Source organism: Aspergillus brunneoviolaceus (assembly GCF_003184695.1).
Source record: "Aspergillus brunneoviolaceus CBS 621.78 unplaced genomic scaffold BO95scaffold_38, whole genome shotgun sequence".
NCBI classification, from domain to species: domain Eukaryota; kingdom Fungi; phylum Ascomycota; class Eurotiomycetes; order Eurotiales; family Aspergillaceae; genus Aspergillus; species Aspergillus brunneoviolaceus.
Genome location: NW_020290768.1, coordinates 1 through 15,650, shown reverse-complemented (window position 1 = coordinate 15,650; position 15,650 = coordinate 1). Strand labels below are relative to the sequence as shown.

Here is a 15,650-nt window from a genome sequence, read left to right as displayed (position 1 = left end):
TTGTTCGAACAGAACATGGCCAACGAGGGTATGGAGATGTGAAAAGATAGAACAAGGAATAGTTCCAATGTTAGGAATAGTGTCATTATGGACAGGAAATGGTAAAGAATTGAAGGTAGAGGTATCATCATCAAAAGTCACAACGCTCAGAAAGACAGGTCATTGCCAGTGATAGCATGTCGTGTTCAGGGTCGCAGAGAAAGCAACAGCTGTCCTCAAAGAAAAAAGAAAGTCACGGTGGCATGAATCAGACCTCGATCTTCTTTCGACGTGCGAAAAGGCGCGAGAAGCCTGATTCCTTCGACTTAGTTGGGGGAGCGGTTTGCGTAGGTCTGGTCACTGGAGGCTCAGGAGGGCCAGTATTCCTCAGAAAGTCGGCTAGCGCACTAGTCTCGGTTTGCCTCTGAGAGACAGACGGTAAGCCGTAGGCAGCATTCATGGATCCACCAGATTTAGTCGTATAGTTGTTGTTTGCCCCAGTCATATAAGTATCGGACGCTTGGCGGGGGGAGTTCCTTGAAGGTTGTGCGAGGACGTTCTTCTCGGTAGCCGTGGTCCGAGTGAGCAGGGTCTTCACAGATGAAGCACCAGCAAAGCCAGCAGATGAGCCCCGCCGGGTACCCACATTCGTAGTCAAAGGTTGCGGTGGAGCTGCAGACGCAGGGGGTGGTACATTTCGCAAGAAATCCATCAGACTTTCCTCATCGCGCTTTGGTTTCGCGGGTTCGAGAAGATCTTCAAGGTCGTCATCATCCGAGTCAATTGCATAGGGGTCTCGTACGCGACGCTGCGTTCGTTTCGGTCGCATATCTTCCGATATCTCCTTGCTATGTGGGGTGGGAGTGCTTGACCGAAGACCTGTCTCCAGAAGGCCGGTATGGGAGCCAACGGAAGTTAGTGTATTCGCCGTCAGCGATCCTTGCATACTCGGACGCCCCGACTCTAGAGCCTGCAATTCGTCTGAGTCCATAGTGTCGCGGAATGGCGCCACCGCACGTGAAATCCGGTGAGCACCGGGAGTAGGCGGTCCCTCGCGGATAAAATCGATCAAATCGGAGGTCTGATCTCCTTTGGGGGCCACAGCAGGGCGTGCTTGCAAACGTGCACTGCTGTTACGAGCTGAAGCACTCACTGGTCTGGAGACCCTGCGTGAGACATCGGTCGCATCAGAAACGCGGCGCACGCTTGATGGTTTGCCAGAACCACTTTTGTCAAACCCAGTGATCGTAGGGGTACCTGAGCCAGTAGAATTGATGGATGTCGGTGATACAATACTCTGCTCAGTGGTGGGCTGCGGTGGGAGTACAGCAGGCACCACGATGGGGGTGTATTTGGGTTGGTCCGATGATTTGCACTTGGACATGGGAGCAAGGTCCATGATGCTTTTGGAAGATGCGTGAGATGTTCTTGGTCGCGCGAAATCCGATTCAGACGGGGTGGTCTGCTGGGCTCGCCATCTGGGTGAATCAGGCAGCTGGTTTCACAGTTAGTGACATTCCTTGACGACTTGGGGGTTGAGGGGGTCCAGACGTACCTCCATTTCTCTCATGTTTCTAGGAGTCAGTGTGAAGTGTAAAGTTTCTTCGCTGCGGATAAGCTCATCTAGGCCGGTGGTGTCATCGAAGGCTGACTCCTGAGTTGACACCCTGCTTATCTCAGACGAGTTCCGCAGGCGCAAAGAGTTGGAATCCCCGGTACGGACGATCAGGCCCTTTAGCTTGCTTGAAGCAGATGATGAGCCGGACGTCACAGGACGCCTCTCGCGGCTGCTGCCGAAACTGTCCGAGCGGCGCGGTTTGGAATAGCTTGAAGATGCCACCGAGGTGGATGGTCGCCCTGACAGTCTTTGAACGGCGGCACGCTCAATGCCGGATTTGACCGATGAGATTCCAGGGCTGGATCGCCCGTAGCGATGATTGGTACCGTTGGAGAGAGGGCTAGATTTGGGTAGTTTCCGCGAAACGTCCGAGGAGGCGCTATCTCCAGAGGTTGAAAGGGGCCTGGAGGCCTTGTACGAATGACCGTCATCGGTCGAAGATCGAGTGGTAGGAGGGGCTACAGACTCCTCGGATGATAACTCGTCGAGATCGACAGCGGGCGCTACCGAGACGGAGTCAGCCCCTTGCGTCGGCGGTGCGTCTTCCTTGACCGTTGACCCAAATTGTTCATCCACCAAAACAGGAGTAGCAGGCGGTGACCGCTCTTCGTAAATCGATGATTCTCGCATCGTTTTTGGTCGCGGTCGCTGCGCAGAAGCCAATCTGGGTCTCGCACGTGTCCCTTGGCCCTCGAGGATTTCTGTCTCGATCGGTGACGTTGGGGAGACCGGAGTGATTACCTCGTGGGCAACAACAGAGGTGGCTAGAACCGTGGTCGTCTCCGGCACTGCTTTTGTTTCTTCGTCTACATGGTTCACGAGTTCTATAGCTTCCTCCTTGCGTCCCTGGTCGGCATTTCGCTCGTCATCTTCGTCATGTTCGTACATTGTCTCCAAGCGCCGCCGCTCCTCGGATGCAGTCGGTGACGGTCGCTCTGGAAACTGCTCAGGTTCTGGAGTCTCCTCCCCGGGTCCAGCGTTGGGCAACGATCTTGATCGAGCATGACGGGTGATTGTCACGGTCTGTAGCTTAGGGGTAAGGGGCGAGTTGCCGTTCGATGATGGCGATCTCGGGGAAGGCAGTGTGAGTACCATAAGACTATGGGGACGAACTTTGTGGGCTACTACAGCCTGCATGGTTTGAATCTCGCCAGTCTCAAGCTCTGGCAGATAACCAGGGACCTCAATTTCCTGAATATCGTGGTCATTAAGCGGCAAGGGCACCAAGGTTGGGTCGACGTCTTTTGGTGTTTCGGGGACTGGCGAGGTTGCCGAACGGACTGAAAATTCATCCGCGGTGAAAACGCTGCTCTTCCTACTGCCGGTTGTGGTGAACACGCTATGGCGGCGGCGCATTGATTCTCGTGAAACTGCCCGCGACAGGTTGGACCCTCGGACGCGTTTGCGCCATGTTCGCCAGAGTCGACCCAATGTCGGGTTCAAGGCCAATTTTTCCATGTCATGGTCCTCCACAACCAGTCGATCCATACTTGCACGATTGATACCAGTCTCCATAGATTGTTCGGAATCCTGCTCGAGTTTTGTCGACAGTCGTGATCGAGCTGTCTCACCCGCGATGACCAATGCTTGCTCGCCCAAATACTCGATGATCGAAGTCAAGAAAATGGCTGCGGCGGGTGTGATATTTCCTACGTGACTGGCCAGTCTTCGCGGGACGCCGTCCTCGTCAGCTAGGCCTTCCCGTGCGATATGCTCTTCCTCCTCGTCCTCTTCCATGTCACCCAGTCGCGTGTAAACCATACATCGCAGGCGAGTGAGCTTCCACGAACGAATCAGGTCGAATTCACCGCCAGGGGTCTGGCCGCCACGGAACTCAAGCTGCTCGTCTTCCGGGCCACCCAAGACCTCACTCAACTCATCGTCCGCTGCCTCTACCACTTCCTTGGCGAGGCGTGGCTTCAGAACGTCTGCCACCGCTGGCCGGATGCAGGCCAACTGTGTCGACCTTGCTGCAGCTAGTATATCAAAGAGAAGGTAGTCAAGGAATCCGTTGAGGGCTGACAGAGCCTCGCGGGTCACAAAAGCACTCGCAGGAGAGCCCGGTCCATCTTCATCGGCAACAAAGTCGGCCGCGTTGAATTCCTGGTCTGTGGTGATAATCTGGGCTGCAGCGGAAGAGGCGATAAAAGTGGGCGGTGGTGTAACTACTGTGGGGGCGAGCAGATGGGCTCGGGGGAGTTGGGAATCGCTGGAAACACTGGTGCTGCGCGAGCGCGAGACCGTCCTCCCCAGCTCCGGAGAATCGGGTCCTTTGCTGTGCTGCATGGTCGCAATGCGAGGATCACATACAGTCGCAAAGAGGTCGGTCTGAAGAGCGCGGATCGAACAAAGAAGACGGGAGCGGGGTGTATTATTATTCGGAGTGCCCAGCAAGCTTGGGAGCGAATGATGGAGACTTTAGTATCCTGAAACACGACAGAATCAGTTGGTCAGCCTTTGAACAATACGAAATGAGTTGCACAGCCCATCTTGGGGGCCTTGCGACTTGATTTGTTCTTTTTTGGCGGTACTGCCTTAACAGTGGATGTGGTGGATGTCGTAAGATTGCGTCAAGCCACAGAGCATCCGGCAAAAGCAATTATTAAAGCATAAGAAGAACAAAGGAAGATCGGGTAGAAGAAGTAAAAAAAAAAAGCAAAAACTCGCAGTGCCAGCGGGGAGACGCAGCCAGTCGCAAAATGGGGTCGAGGCTAGAACGTACCCGTGTAACGAACCAACTAATAGAATGTAGCGTTCATGTCGCAGTACTTGAATTCTGAAAGTAGAGAAAAACCGGAATTCGAACGATCAATGAAGATCTAGACTAAGGTCGGGGTAGGGGTGGTGTTGTAGTTTTAAGGAGAGGGTGGTTCAGCGGATGGTCGGCGAGAAGCGATTGAGGGAGTAAAAGTGTGAAGTAGATGAGTTGTAAGAAGGGAAAGCGAAAGAAAATCGAGAGGGGAGGAAGCGAGAGACAGAGAGAGAGAGGGAGAGGGAGAGAAGGGGGGTAGACTAGGTAGATGAGAAGGGAGACAAGAGAAAGAAAGAGTGTGAATGAAGGACCTTATGGGAGGTGGTGAAAGTTCAGGAGTAACAGTCAAGCCATCAGTATGATTAGTTTGTATGTATGTATGTACAGTACTGTATGTACATAGAAGTGGCAGCAGCAGCTGCAGCAGCTGCAGCAGCAACAGTCAACAAATGTGAATGGACGACTGCTCCAGTCTTCACCGTCTCTGTAAATTAGGATCCGAGAAATTCTTACAATTTACAGACAGACAGAGCAGCGGAACTAACAAAAAGTGACTAGCAAAATCAGGAGAGGTGGAACCCATCATCCGCTTCAATTCCACCAGGGAGGGTCAACTTGGGTTAACTTGGGTCAAGAGAAGCAAATGAACATCGTTGTGGTGTGGGGACTTTGGGGGAAGAGGAACCACCAACAACGCTTTGGCTGCACAGGAACTGGAACTGGAACTGGAACCGGAAGGTAAGTACTCGAGGTAGTAAGAATAGGTGATTTCCCTTTTTCCTTTTTCTACCAAAGACTGACTGACTTATCATCTACTCCGTCGTACATCGTTCAGGCTTCTCCGCTTTGTGAACCGCATGGGTTACTGGAAAAAGCAAGCTCTTCATGACTTATGACTTGTTAGAGTTTCCCACCAGTCCATCATTCTGATGGAACCCCCACGAGTCGGAATGCATCAAGCACGAGGGCTCTGGCAAGATCGACATTGGCCTCGGAGTCGCCACCGACTTGAGACCTTCTCGGGTCAGGAACAGCTTGGCCTCAGATATCGGTTTCGGGGAGAGCGTCAATCCATGGACGGAGCACTGCGATTAGTTCGCCCGACAAGCGGCCAACACCATACCATACCATACCATTCCACGGTTCCTCCCTCGATTTCAATAAACATGAGCCGTCTGTTTTTCCGAGTATCATCCGAAATCGTGGTTGGAAGGTCCGTTGGTCATGGCCATAGGGCTTTGAGCATGAGAAAGAGAGAGAGAGAGAGAGAGAGAGAGAGAGAGAGAAAGACCTCATACCCAGCATCCGGACCCCTACCATGAGCCACCAGCATCCAGGAGAAATGGCCAGTCGGTTGCGACTAGAAGCAAATAAGAAAAGGCACCGAAGCCCCAAGAAAACCGACGATCGCCAGAGCCGAACTAGTGAAAAAGGCCCCACCGGGCAGGCAGGGAAAAGGAACCCTAAAGGATTAGTCACTCACTAAGGATGAAATACCGTCCCGACTGCAGGGGCACGAGGGGCAGTTTAAGGGGGCGCTACTGCAAGCCGACTGGAATGTAAGCCTCTCACATTGTCTCTTTGCTCTCGCCTCTCGTAGCGAGCCGTGTCTCATGCTTTATTATTATATTATTCAGTCATGTTAATTTGACCACGGAAGAAGTGCAGTGCAATTGGATTCCACCTTCAAAGTACTCAGAACAGATGAGAAGTAATAAGTTAGCACTCTACGGAGTAGTATTTCTACCGGAGATAACCGAGGAGACATTCAACCTAACCCCAAGGACAAAATCCGTCCGTGATCCCGCTCCAAGTTTCGGTTCCCCCCCTCATCTCTTCCCGAAATCGGTCTCAAGCCCAGGCACCATGGAACTCAAAATCTGATTGCTACTATTATTCCCCCGGTAAGCAAATCATGGCTACGGCCACTGTCCGGTGGCTTGCATGACCAATTAAGCCACTATCATCACAGGAGCTGTTTCGATTTTCAAGAGGAACGGATAATTGTCCAGAGATGTTCTGCATAGGTACTGTACATAATCAAGCAACAGGAATAGTACACTCGACTCGGAAACACTCCCTTGACACCCTAGGTTGTATCCCTCGGGAGGAGAATAGGAGGCCGCGCAGTCGGACAGTGATCTCCAAGCTGACAAGGGAGAGCACTGGTGGGTGCACTGATGATGATCGTGGGACATGCCTCCCTGGTATTGCTGGTTTCTCCATACCCCATATACTACTGGATTTTGCTGTGGCCCGCGGGGAGGATTGAAGGTTTAAAAAGGACGCCTTGACAAATTGCCCATGTCAATCAGCATGCTATGCGCCTATGCCTCTAATGGGCTCCTGACAGCACTTTCCTTCTCGAGAGTTGATAACACATCTGATCTGCTACAGACTACAGTGCTCCTATAGTTCGCGAGTCAGGAATCCCCAATCCCCCCACGTACTTTGACTTTCGCAGTCTCCCACATCTTGCCGTTCACACGCGGCCTTCGAGACTAGGGCCAGAGATTTCAAATTCTATTTCACCATCCCGTTCCCACTTTTGTCTCTCTTTTCACACGAGTCACTTATCATTCCCACGATCTTGGATGGAGAGTAAGTTCGACAAGAGACGAATCAAGCACCTAACTATTGCTCCGTCGAATTCCTGCTCAACTGCCTCGGTGGGACCGGTGAACTGGCACAGGGATCCAATCAGGGAGGGATCCATTTCCGTTTTCTCTCCAGCGGTTCAGGCTGGTTCACCTGCACCATGACCATGTCGTGCTCCCACGCCCGTTCCGATTCAGTTCCATGAAAGTGCAGTAGGCCCCTTCCGGGCAAGCCAGCGGGTAAGAGACATAGTTAATCGGGTACACCTCACCGATGGCCGCCTATGATTGGGTTCCAGGCTCCGATTTAATATACGATTGTGGGAACGTATCAACAATCCACTCTTCAGCTGAAGTACATCTCGAGCCCAGGCCCATTGCTGGTGGAGGCGGGCGCAATATATGATACGAGCTGAGAGGGGGGCTTTCCCGGCTGGGTTTTGAGTACTATCGATTTTGCCTAGACTACGTGCTGCTATACTCAGCCTGGAGTACTACCAGATCAAAGTATCCGTGGGTGGTGAGATGGATTACCCGATACCAGTCCGGTAGGGAGACATCAAATGCAACAAGCAACTCCAGAACAAGCCAGTATAACACTAAAATAGCTTCTATACTATAACCCATGGATCGTAGCCCCAAGATCTCGAATTACATCATCTGAGAGGCTTGTTGTTTCTTCAGTCCGTCAACCAGACCGGGGATGAGGCTGCCCCGCTACATACAAAAACCCGGCTGAATTTTGAGATCCCAACTTTCGACACATGTGCAATTGGTGCGTTTAAATGCTTTTTCATGACTCCTCGAGCCGTTTATTGTCCAGGTCGCGGATTTTGACCATATACCCACCAGATCAGCACACAGGATCCCGTATGGATGGATGACCTCCAGGCTGGAAGCGGCTGCTACACCCGATAGCATAACAAAGCCAACAGGTGTATCCTCATCCCCAAAGCGCAACAACTAGACCCAAACTCCCCAGCCCACACATGTAGTCACCACTCAAACAAGTAACCTCATAACTATAAGCATCAAGCTCCCAGCTACACATCCTGCCGAGACTACCTTATCTCCCTACCTACTATAAATCCTTCCCTGCGTGCATTGACCTCGACCACACTACACCTACAGTACAGTACATGCAGCCCCCAACCCTACGCACAGGGCAGGCCGGCAGGCAGGCAGAAAAGCAGGGCCACCATCGGACTAAGCCTGGAGCTGGGGCTGATACAAGGCCATTCTACTGTAGTCCAGATGCAACCAAGCAAGGCGCCCCCAACCGGCCCCCATACATGTATAAACGGACCCCAACGAACGAAACACGTTCGTCAACCTCAAAACCAACAAAACATGGATGTCACCCTCAATCCCGCCACGAATGACCCTTCCCTGTCAGAAAGCAGTAAGCAGTAAGCAGACAGCCATTAACTTACCCACTGCTTATACACGGCATGATCGATCAACCAACCAAGCACAACACAATCCAGACATCATGATTTTCGGGGACGTAGGGATGAAGAGGACAGGATCTTGGCGATACGCGCAGTAGCGCCTGAAGGATGCTGCGATGCATCAAAAATGTGTGATTGCATGAATATGCACATGTACACAGAGTACAAGCATATGCTATAGTGAGAACCTAGGTAGTAAGTAGCGTGCAGGGGTCAACTCTCAGCACCAGGAGTTTTCGAGTATGATGTGACTGGATGTATCAAGTTTCCGTCGCGTTCCTCCCAACGTCATGCCCTGCAGTGCAGTGCAGTGCAGTGGCCCTTCCTGCCATTCCCGATAGAGCATAGTTATGCCGTAGGTATACCTCGTAACGTTAGTAGGTACCTAGTTACTTTTCTTCACTTACAACCCAACAACTCCTTCACGGCTATCACTGGATCTGCTCAACGAGATCTGACATCAGCGCATATACTGTAGTACACCAACCCAGCCTTCTCGAACCCAACATCCACATTGTCGGCTTCCCGTTCGTGAACCAGAGCGGATGTAGCACGACGGACTCCCCGAAACCCTTGATCTACTGGTATCCTGCATCCAGAGCCTCGCTCTCCCCTCGCTCTCTCTCTCTCTTCCTCTTCCTCTTCCTCTCACGGCCACCTACGAGGTAATCTGGGAGCCTAGCGTCTCGACTACTACCCATCCAAAGTCTAGATTTTCTAGACTACCGTCCCCCAATGAGAAACAGTACAACGATCGATTGATTCCTATTGGCGCAGAACTCAATTCAGCGATCGACCGGATCTAGCCCTGCGCTCATAACGTTTGGCACCCTCTTACTTCAAGTGTTTCAGTTTGATGGAATGCTGCCAGAGAGGGGTGGACGTGTACGGAGTACTGTAGGGCACTGCATAATTACCCATGGCGTCTTAACGGAGTGAGTATAATATGATCATGTGTTATAGCCAGCGTCAACGTTTCGAAAAAATTCCTGGAAAGCGGCAGGCAGGGTGGCGAGTGGATGGTGGCCTTATGCGTGGCAATTAAGATCGACCATGTCGGAAGGTAACTATATTCTTGTCGGATTATAGGCGCAATCCTGCCGGGATCAGGAGTTGTGCTTACTTACTACTGGATGAGTGGTGGACTGCACTGTACGCCTACGAAGTTGTGTTTGATGAGATATTAGAAGAATATTTCGGGTTCATAATCATTAGTGATGCTACAATCCCCGCTCGTAAGCTTTTGCGAAATGCTTTTGATATTTAGGCCATGGCAAATGAAATAACAACGATTTAGGCCCTTTGGACATCTTTCGGCTCTTGGCCTTCTTTTTTTTTCACATTTTGGTGCTTTTTTGTTTCTCTTCGTGATTCTTCATGGACAGCGTCTCATATTCATCGCGTCATGTAACTGGTCCAGTGGTCTAGAGCGTAAGCAAGCCCACTGGTGAAGAAGCTCAACTCGTCAGGCCCGATATTGACGGCATTGGAGGCCAGTCTCTCGGAGAGGATATTCTCAAGCTTGGTCAAGAGCTTCTGGTTAATGCTCCCACTCGGCCCGGTGGAGCTGCCCTTGACGTGGCTGAGGTCAACAAGTTCGTTGAACTCCTCCTCGGCGACGATGTTGCGGAAGACTCCGATAACGTGGTTGAGCGCGTTATCGATGTATGCACCAGTGGTTCCATCCTCGTCTAGATATGGCGTGTGTGCACGACCAGACTTTATATCGTCAACGCGGCTGCGAAGGCGAGTCTTGTATTGTGGGTCGGTAAGCCCATTGATACCATTCATGTAGGCGACGAAGAGACTCTTGTCCAGGTCAACAACATCATCGGGGTGCTCTTCCGGGAGCTGCTTCAAGGTTTCCAGGATCAGACTATCGTCGTCCTCGCAGTCCTCAGGGTGGTCTCCAGGACCTGTACCCTCTTGTAGCCGCAGGCTACCAGACTTTCGTGCCATCTCCATCAACTCGTGGCAAGTCAGTCCAGCCTCGGGGCTTTCATCATCTTCCTCTAGCTCTGGCGCTTCGATATAGCATATGTTCGCATCGAACTGAACATGAGCTCCGCCGAATTCGATGATAAACGAGCCGTCTAGTGACGCGACATCGTCGTCTTCCCCATCTAATTGAGACATGATGTCAGAAGCTTCATCCCAATCTGAGACTTCACACATGTCATCATCCGATTCGTCAAAACTGTCATAACCGTATTCAGATTCCTCAGATGCGTAGCCAGACTCTGCCTCTTCTTCGTCTTCTTCGATTTCTGAATATGGTCTTTTCAGAATCGGCTTCAAGATCGACTGGAGAGGCGCCGCTACCGCGGGCACCAGAGAGGGAGCCTCAAGAGTGTGGACAGCAGTGGTAGGTTTTGCGGGGGCAGAGTATTCATCAGAGGCATAGCAGCTGTCATGGGAGATGGAGATTTCCAATTGGGAGAATGTCGATGACAGGGACTCCCATGACTTCCTGTTCATGTTTTGGCTGCTCATGGCGATGCGATGAGTGTCCGGATGCTGGCCGGCTTCCCCGGATTTTCCGCGCCGGTAGCTCAAAGGACTGGTTTGTCCTGTGACAATGAGATGTAAACGTACAAGGTTTAGATCCCACCCGTACCTGTCTTGGCGACTGGCGACTGGGAACAGAGATGTTGCTTTATAGAATGTGAACAAAGAAAGTTTTTTTCACGTTCAAACCGTGGCTTTCAAGGCCCCCAATGGTTTTGAAGGAGTCCATCGTGAAGCACAAAAACTGGGTGAAGATTTTCACCTAGTGAGAGCCGGCAAGGCCCTGAACAAAGATAACGTTGATAGACATGTTGGTTTTCAATTAGTTCGCTTCAAAATTCAATGGTGGTAGAGGTTGTGACACATGCACGCGTAGTCGTTCCAGTTGTATGCAATCAGATGACAGTATTTCAATCCTCCTTCCTTCAAAATGCGATCGTGTTTGATGGATGATTTCGAGTGATACATATAGACTGTACGACTGTAGACCGCTGGGTTTTGAGCGACTAGGTCAAAGGCGCAGTATGTGACGAAGGATCAAACACTGCGACGCGTGGTGGCTGAACGTTCTCCTCAGTATCGAGGGTGAGCAATGAAGATCTTGACGATGGGTGAAGAGCCCAGGGAGCGGCAGATCGATTCTCAGTGAGTGAGGGGCAGGGACGGATGAACGACGCGCAGGCGCTAGATTCTTATGCCCACTTTTCGTTGGGGAGTGGTTGGTGATGGTGAAGCGGGGGCAAAGGGGCGAGGAGGCGAGGGGTAATGAGCAAAACCCGTCAGCAGTTCTCGCAGACAATATCTTTTTAAACAGGCATATGCAGCTCGACGTAACTTCCAGGTCGAGAAGAGTCTGGAAAAGATGAGAAATGGCACCGATGATAGTGCTTGGGCAGAGGAAAGGGATTAGAAACAAGGCGAACCTCGACTGTCAGATTTCCGTCATCACCGGGCACCTGACTTGGGCTTGTTGCCTCTCCTTCCGGCCTGCTTGTCGGCCCGGCTTCGGAAATTCCCGGAAGAGTTTAGCGTACAGGGACTGCACTCGCAAATCTGCCGGATCGTCGTCATCCTGAGTCAGCACGGCAAATCTCAAGTCCGAACTGCAGTACTCTATGCAGTCCACTCTGCATCACCGTGACCACGATTTGTCTATTGATCTGTCAATTCGATTTATTCTTTGGCTATAGATGATCCCGGGATATTGAAGATCTATTTGTGCAAAATTGAAGGGTCTTCATTAGGTTACCAGTCGGGGGTGGACCTTGCCGTTCCTGTGGATGCGTAGAGTCCGACTATATATCTCAAGACGACACATTAACTACCTTTGGGAGAGAAATTTACCACCCCTAATTCCAGTACTCCTCGGGATATCATATTTGGTATTCGAATTCATTGCGATACCCGGCAGAACGCCATAGACCCATTCTGCTTAGCTCAATAACCATAGTACATACACTCTAAAGTAGGTAATATACAATGCCGCTCGAGCTGACACAAGGTGTTTGCAAGTCCCTGCATCAAGGAGTTCTCGCCATGCAAGACCGGTGCCTAATGCGCCTCTCGTTATACAACGGCACGGCGCGATGACTCCTCGATCTGGCGAGGAACGCTGATCAATTCCCATGATCTCTGAAGAAAAATGTAGAGAGTGTGGAGAGGGTGATTTCTGCAAGCACCAAGACGGCCATCCAGGATCTCAGCAGCTTTGAAGGATGCACGGCTAGTCTGGTAGCATAATTCGCATAATGCACGCGACCTGGGATCGTAATCGATGACCAGGGCGATTAAGGTCGAAGTTCGAAGCAACAAACCAGCTCATCTCTGGGAAGAGGTCGGATTCCAAGAATCCGGCTGCCACTTCTCACCAGGTCCACTGGCGGCCTTTGCCCAAGGGTCTTGTTTTGAAGCTGGTTTCTCCTTCTTCTCGTTCCCAGGAGCAGCAGGGGTAGCCTTGTTAGCCTGCGCCTCATCCTTCGGAGGGTTCAACGTCGCGTCGCTGGTCTGGGTAGCAGGGGCGGGTTGCTGAGTCTTCGGCTTGTCGAGATAAGATACCTTGCTCGCCCATCGTTCATCAGCGAGACGAGCCAACTCCTTGAGTTGAATCTGTCGGATGATGTCCTGTTGCTGTTCTTCGATCGACGGAGGCTCCGCTCGTACGTATCGAAGCCATTGGTGCCATTGCGCTGGACGAAAGAACAGGTCAGTTTGCTGGGGGACTTGTCTTGGGGGTTGAAAGCGCCACTGCAGGCTTGACCCAACGTTGAGGAAGCACTTACGGCTGACTTGGACATCGGAGAGGTGGGTTTTGGGGTCACATTTGACGATGCGACGATATCGATTCGCGTTCAGGGCATCTTTGAATTCCCAATAGGTATTTCCCTTCAAATCATGGCCTGCGGTGCGAGTCTCAAAGTCAGATTGTTGTTGTATTCATGCGGTTTGATGGAGCGGACATACCGACGAGAAAGGAAGTGCGCCACGGCAATTTCAGGCTCTTCCACTTGAACCAGAGACTGTTAATGGGACTCATTTGCCCGACGCAAACCAGATAATGCCTGGGAGCAAAGATGTCAGGCAGCAACGGGGGCGTGTGTGAGATGAGATGCGGTCTTTCATCCACTCAGAAGGGAGTGATTTGGGATGGCAATAATCAATTATTATTATTGCGGCCGGAACGTCATCGGCGCATACCGGCCGGTAACTTACGAGCAGGACGAGAAAGACCGTATTGGCGGCGTATTACGAGGCCAAGATTCCCGCATTCCGCCTGTTGCCCTCGTTTTCCCTTTCGCCGTGCGACTGACTGACTGACTGACTGACTGACACTGACTCTCTTCTCTACTTTGACTTTCCTGTCCTCATCGGTCTGCTCTGAGAGTGTCTCTTTTCTTCTGCTGACTTGCATAACATAATCCTCCAATTCAATCATTCTGCACTGGTCCCTTCGCATTCCATTCCAATCTCGCATCCGTTCGATCCGCGAGTCTTCTCCTAGAGTCCTAAGCCACCTCCCCCCCCCCCCCCCCCCCCCCCCCCCTTCTGCCCCCGGGCTTTCCCCTCCGGCCCCCCCCCCCCCCCCCCCCCCCCCCCCCCCTGTGACGTACCGTGGTTCGTCCCACTCGCAGTTAGGCACTATATAAACAGAAACCCTACACTGCCCCCCCTTTCCACCCCTATTTCAGCGCTGACTCGCCATCTTCGGTTCTTCTGGAATCTTTCTACATGCTTCACACTTCTGTGAGCAAACACGGCTGAGTGTGGTAATCCAAAAAAATGGCCTCCGTCACATCCCTGGATAAGGACTTGCGCAATCTGCGCTTGTCCCGCTATACCCCGCAAGCAGCCGCGGAAGTCCGCAGCTGGATCGAAGAAGTGCTCCATGAGAAACTCCCGGCAGGGGATCTTCTGGAAGCCCTGAAAGATGGAGTGGCTCTTTGCAGGTAAGACCCGGAACTCTGTCCGATGAAGAACAGCCTTCTTCCGTATGGGAATCGCAAACTGAACGTCAGCCCGCTCACAGACTCGTAAACCTCGCCGTATCGCCGGGCGTCAAATACAAGCAGTCATCCATGCCGTTCGTGCAGATGGAAAACATCTCGCACTTCCTGCGCGCCTGCCAAATGCCTCCTCTCAGCCTTCCCCCGCATGACGTATTCCTGACTGTCGATCTCTACGAGGCCAAGGACCCCGCCCAAGTGCTCCAATGTCTGACCTCGTTCAGCCGACGGGCCAACGCTCTCCAGCCCAGCAAATTCACCTACGCCATTGGACCGCAGTCCAAGGGCAGCTCGCTCAGTCCACATGTGACAGGGTCCAGTCAGGGAGGTGCCTATACCCCCACCAAGTCTCTTGGGTTGGGCGGTAGCAATTCGGGTCGTTCCAGCCCAGCGCGATCTCCGCAGCCGGTCAGCACCTGGAGCAAGAAGTCGGACGAGCACAGCACGGCCCCGGCCTGGAACATCCACCAATACGGCTACATGGGCGGAGCCAGTCAGGGCAATCAGGGTGTTGCGTTCGGCGCGCGGCGCCAGATCACCACCGCCGCGCCCCACGTCCCTAGTCTAGCGGAGAAGGAGAAGCGCCGGCGGGACGAGGAGGAGAGAAGACGGCTGCAGGAGCTGGAGGACCAGCGACGCCGCCAACAGCAGCAGGAAGCCGAGGAAGAGCAGGCCCGTCTCGAGGAAGAACGCCGCTGGGAGGAAGAGACGGCGCGGACGCGCGAACAAGAGCGCCTGCAGGTGGAGGCGGAGCGCCAACGCTGGGACCAGCAACAGCGCCAGTGGCAAGAAGAGGAGGACAAGCGCCAGCAGGAGGAGCGCGAGACGGAGGCACGGCTGGAGAAGGAGCGACTCCAGCGCCGCGAAGCGCAGGACAGCCGCCTCAACGGCCAGTTCCTCAGCCAGTACCAAGCCAGCATGGTCGCCGGGGCCGGCAAACCCGCCGCGACGTCGGAATCCCAGGAGCGACACCGCATCCGCCAGCTGGAGCACGAACTGGAGCGAGCCAAGGAGCGCGAGCGACAGTACGAGCGCGAACGGGACGATGCCACCCGCGCAAAATCCCCGGAGACCGCACGGAGCCCGCGCGCGGTCCCCGTGCCTCCAAAGCCCAGCTACGATCTCTCCTCTCTCGAGCAAGAACGCAGACTCCTCCGCGGCGAGTGGCAGAAGCACCACGACAACGACCAGCAAGACAACAACAACAACAACAACCTCCCCACTCCCATCGCCGAGAGCCCCTCC

General features: G+C 52.8%; 4 protein-coding genes across 4 annotated transcripts; 1 reads left to right on the top strand and 3 right to left on the bottom strand.

Moving 5' to 3' along the window:
- Positions 1-247: 247 nt before the first annotated feature.
- On the bottom strand, positions 248-3,883 carry BO95DRAFT_464190 (uncharacterized protein; the record flags this gene model as incomplete). Its single annotated transcript, XM_025589040.1, has 2 exons — positions 248-1,474; positions 1,535-3,883. The coding sequence occupies 2 exons, from the start codon at positions 3,881-3,883 to the stop codon at positions 248-250; spliced, it is 3,576 nt and encodes a 1,191-aa protein (XP_025441644.1).
- Positions 3,884-9,333: 5,450 nt separating this feature from the next.
- Positions 9,334-11,153, bottom strand: BO95DRAFT_147239 (uncharacterized protein). The gene has a single exon (XM_025580612.1). The coding sequence runs from the start codon at positions 10,888-10,890 to the stop codon at positions 9,793-9,795; it is 1,098 nt and encodes a 365-aa protein (XP_025441643.1). The 5' UTR covers positions 10,891-11,153; the 3' UTR covers positions 9,334-9,792.
- A 1,570-nt stretch (positions 11,154-12,723) lies between these two features.
- Positions 12,724-13,546, bottom strand: BO95DRAFT_414686 (uncharacterized protein; the record flags this gene model as incomplete). Its single annotated transcript, XM_025584323.1, has 3 exons — positions 13,366-13,546; positions 13,185-13,301; positions 12,724-13,091 (listed from the first exon to the last, which is right to left on the bottom strand). The coding sequence occupies exons 1-3, from the start codon at positions 13,436-13,438 to the stop codon at positions 12,724-12,726; spliced, it is 558 nt and encodes a 185-aa protein (XP_025441642.1). The 5' UTR covers positions 13,439-13,546.
- A 461-nt stretch (positions 13,547-14,007) lies between these two features.
- Positions 14,008-15,650, top strand: BO95DRAFT_514840 (uncharacterized protein; the record flags this gene model as incomplete). The annotated part of the gene is made up of 2 exons (XM_025591707.1): positions 14,008-14,348; positions 14,429-15,650. Coding segments are annotated over exons 1-2 (1,389 nt in total), but the record flags the coding sequence as incomplete, so codon positions are not given.

What these genes read in the sequence shown, in the direction of transcription:
- BO95DRAFT_147239 (XM_025580612.1), bottom strand. Translation starts at nt 10,890, where the DNA reads ATGAGCAGCCAAAACATGAACAGGAAGTCATGGGAGTCCCTGTCATCG.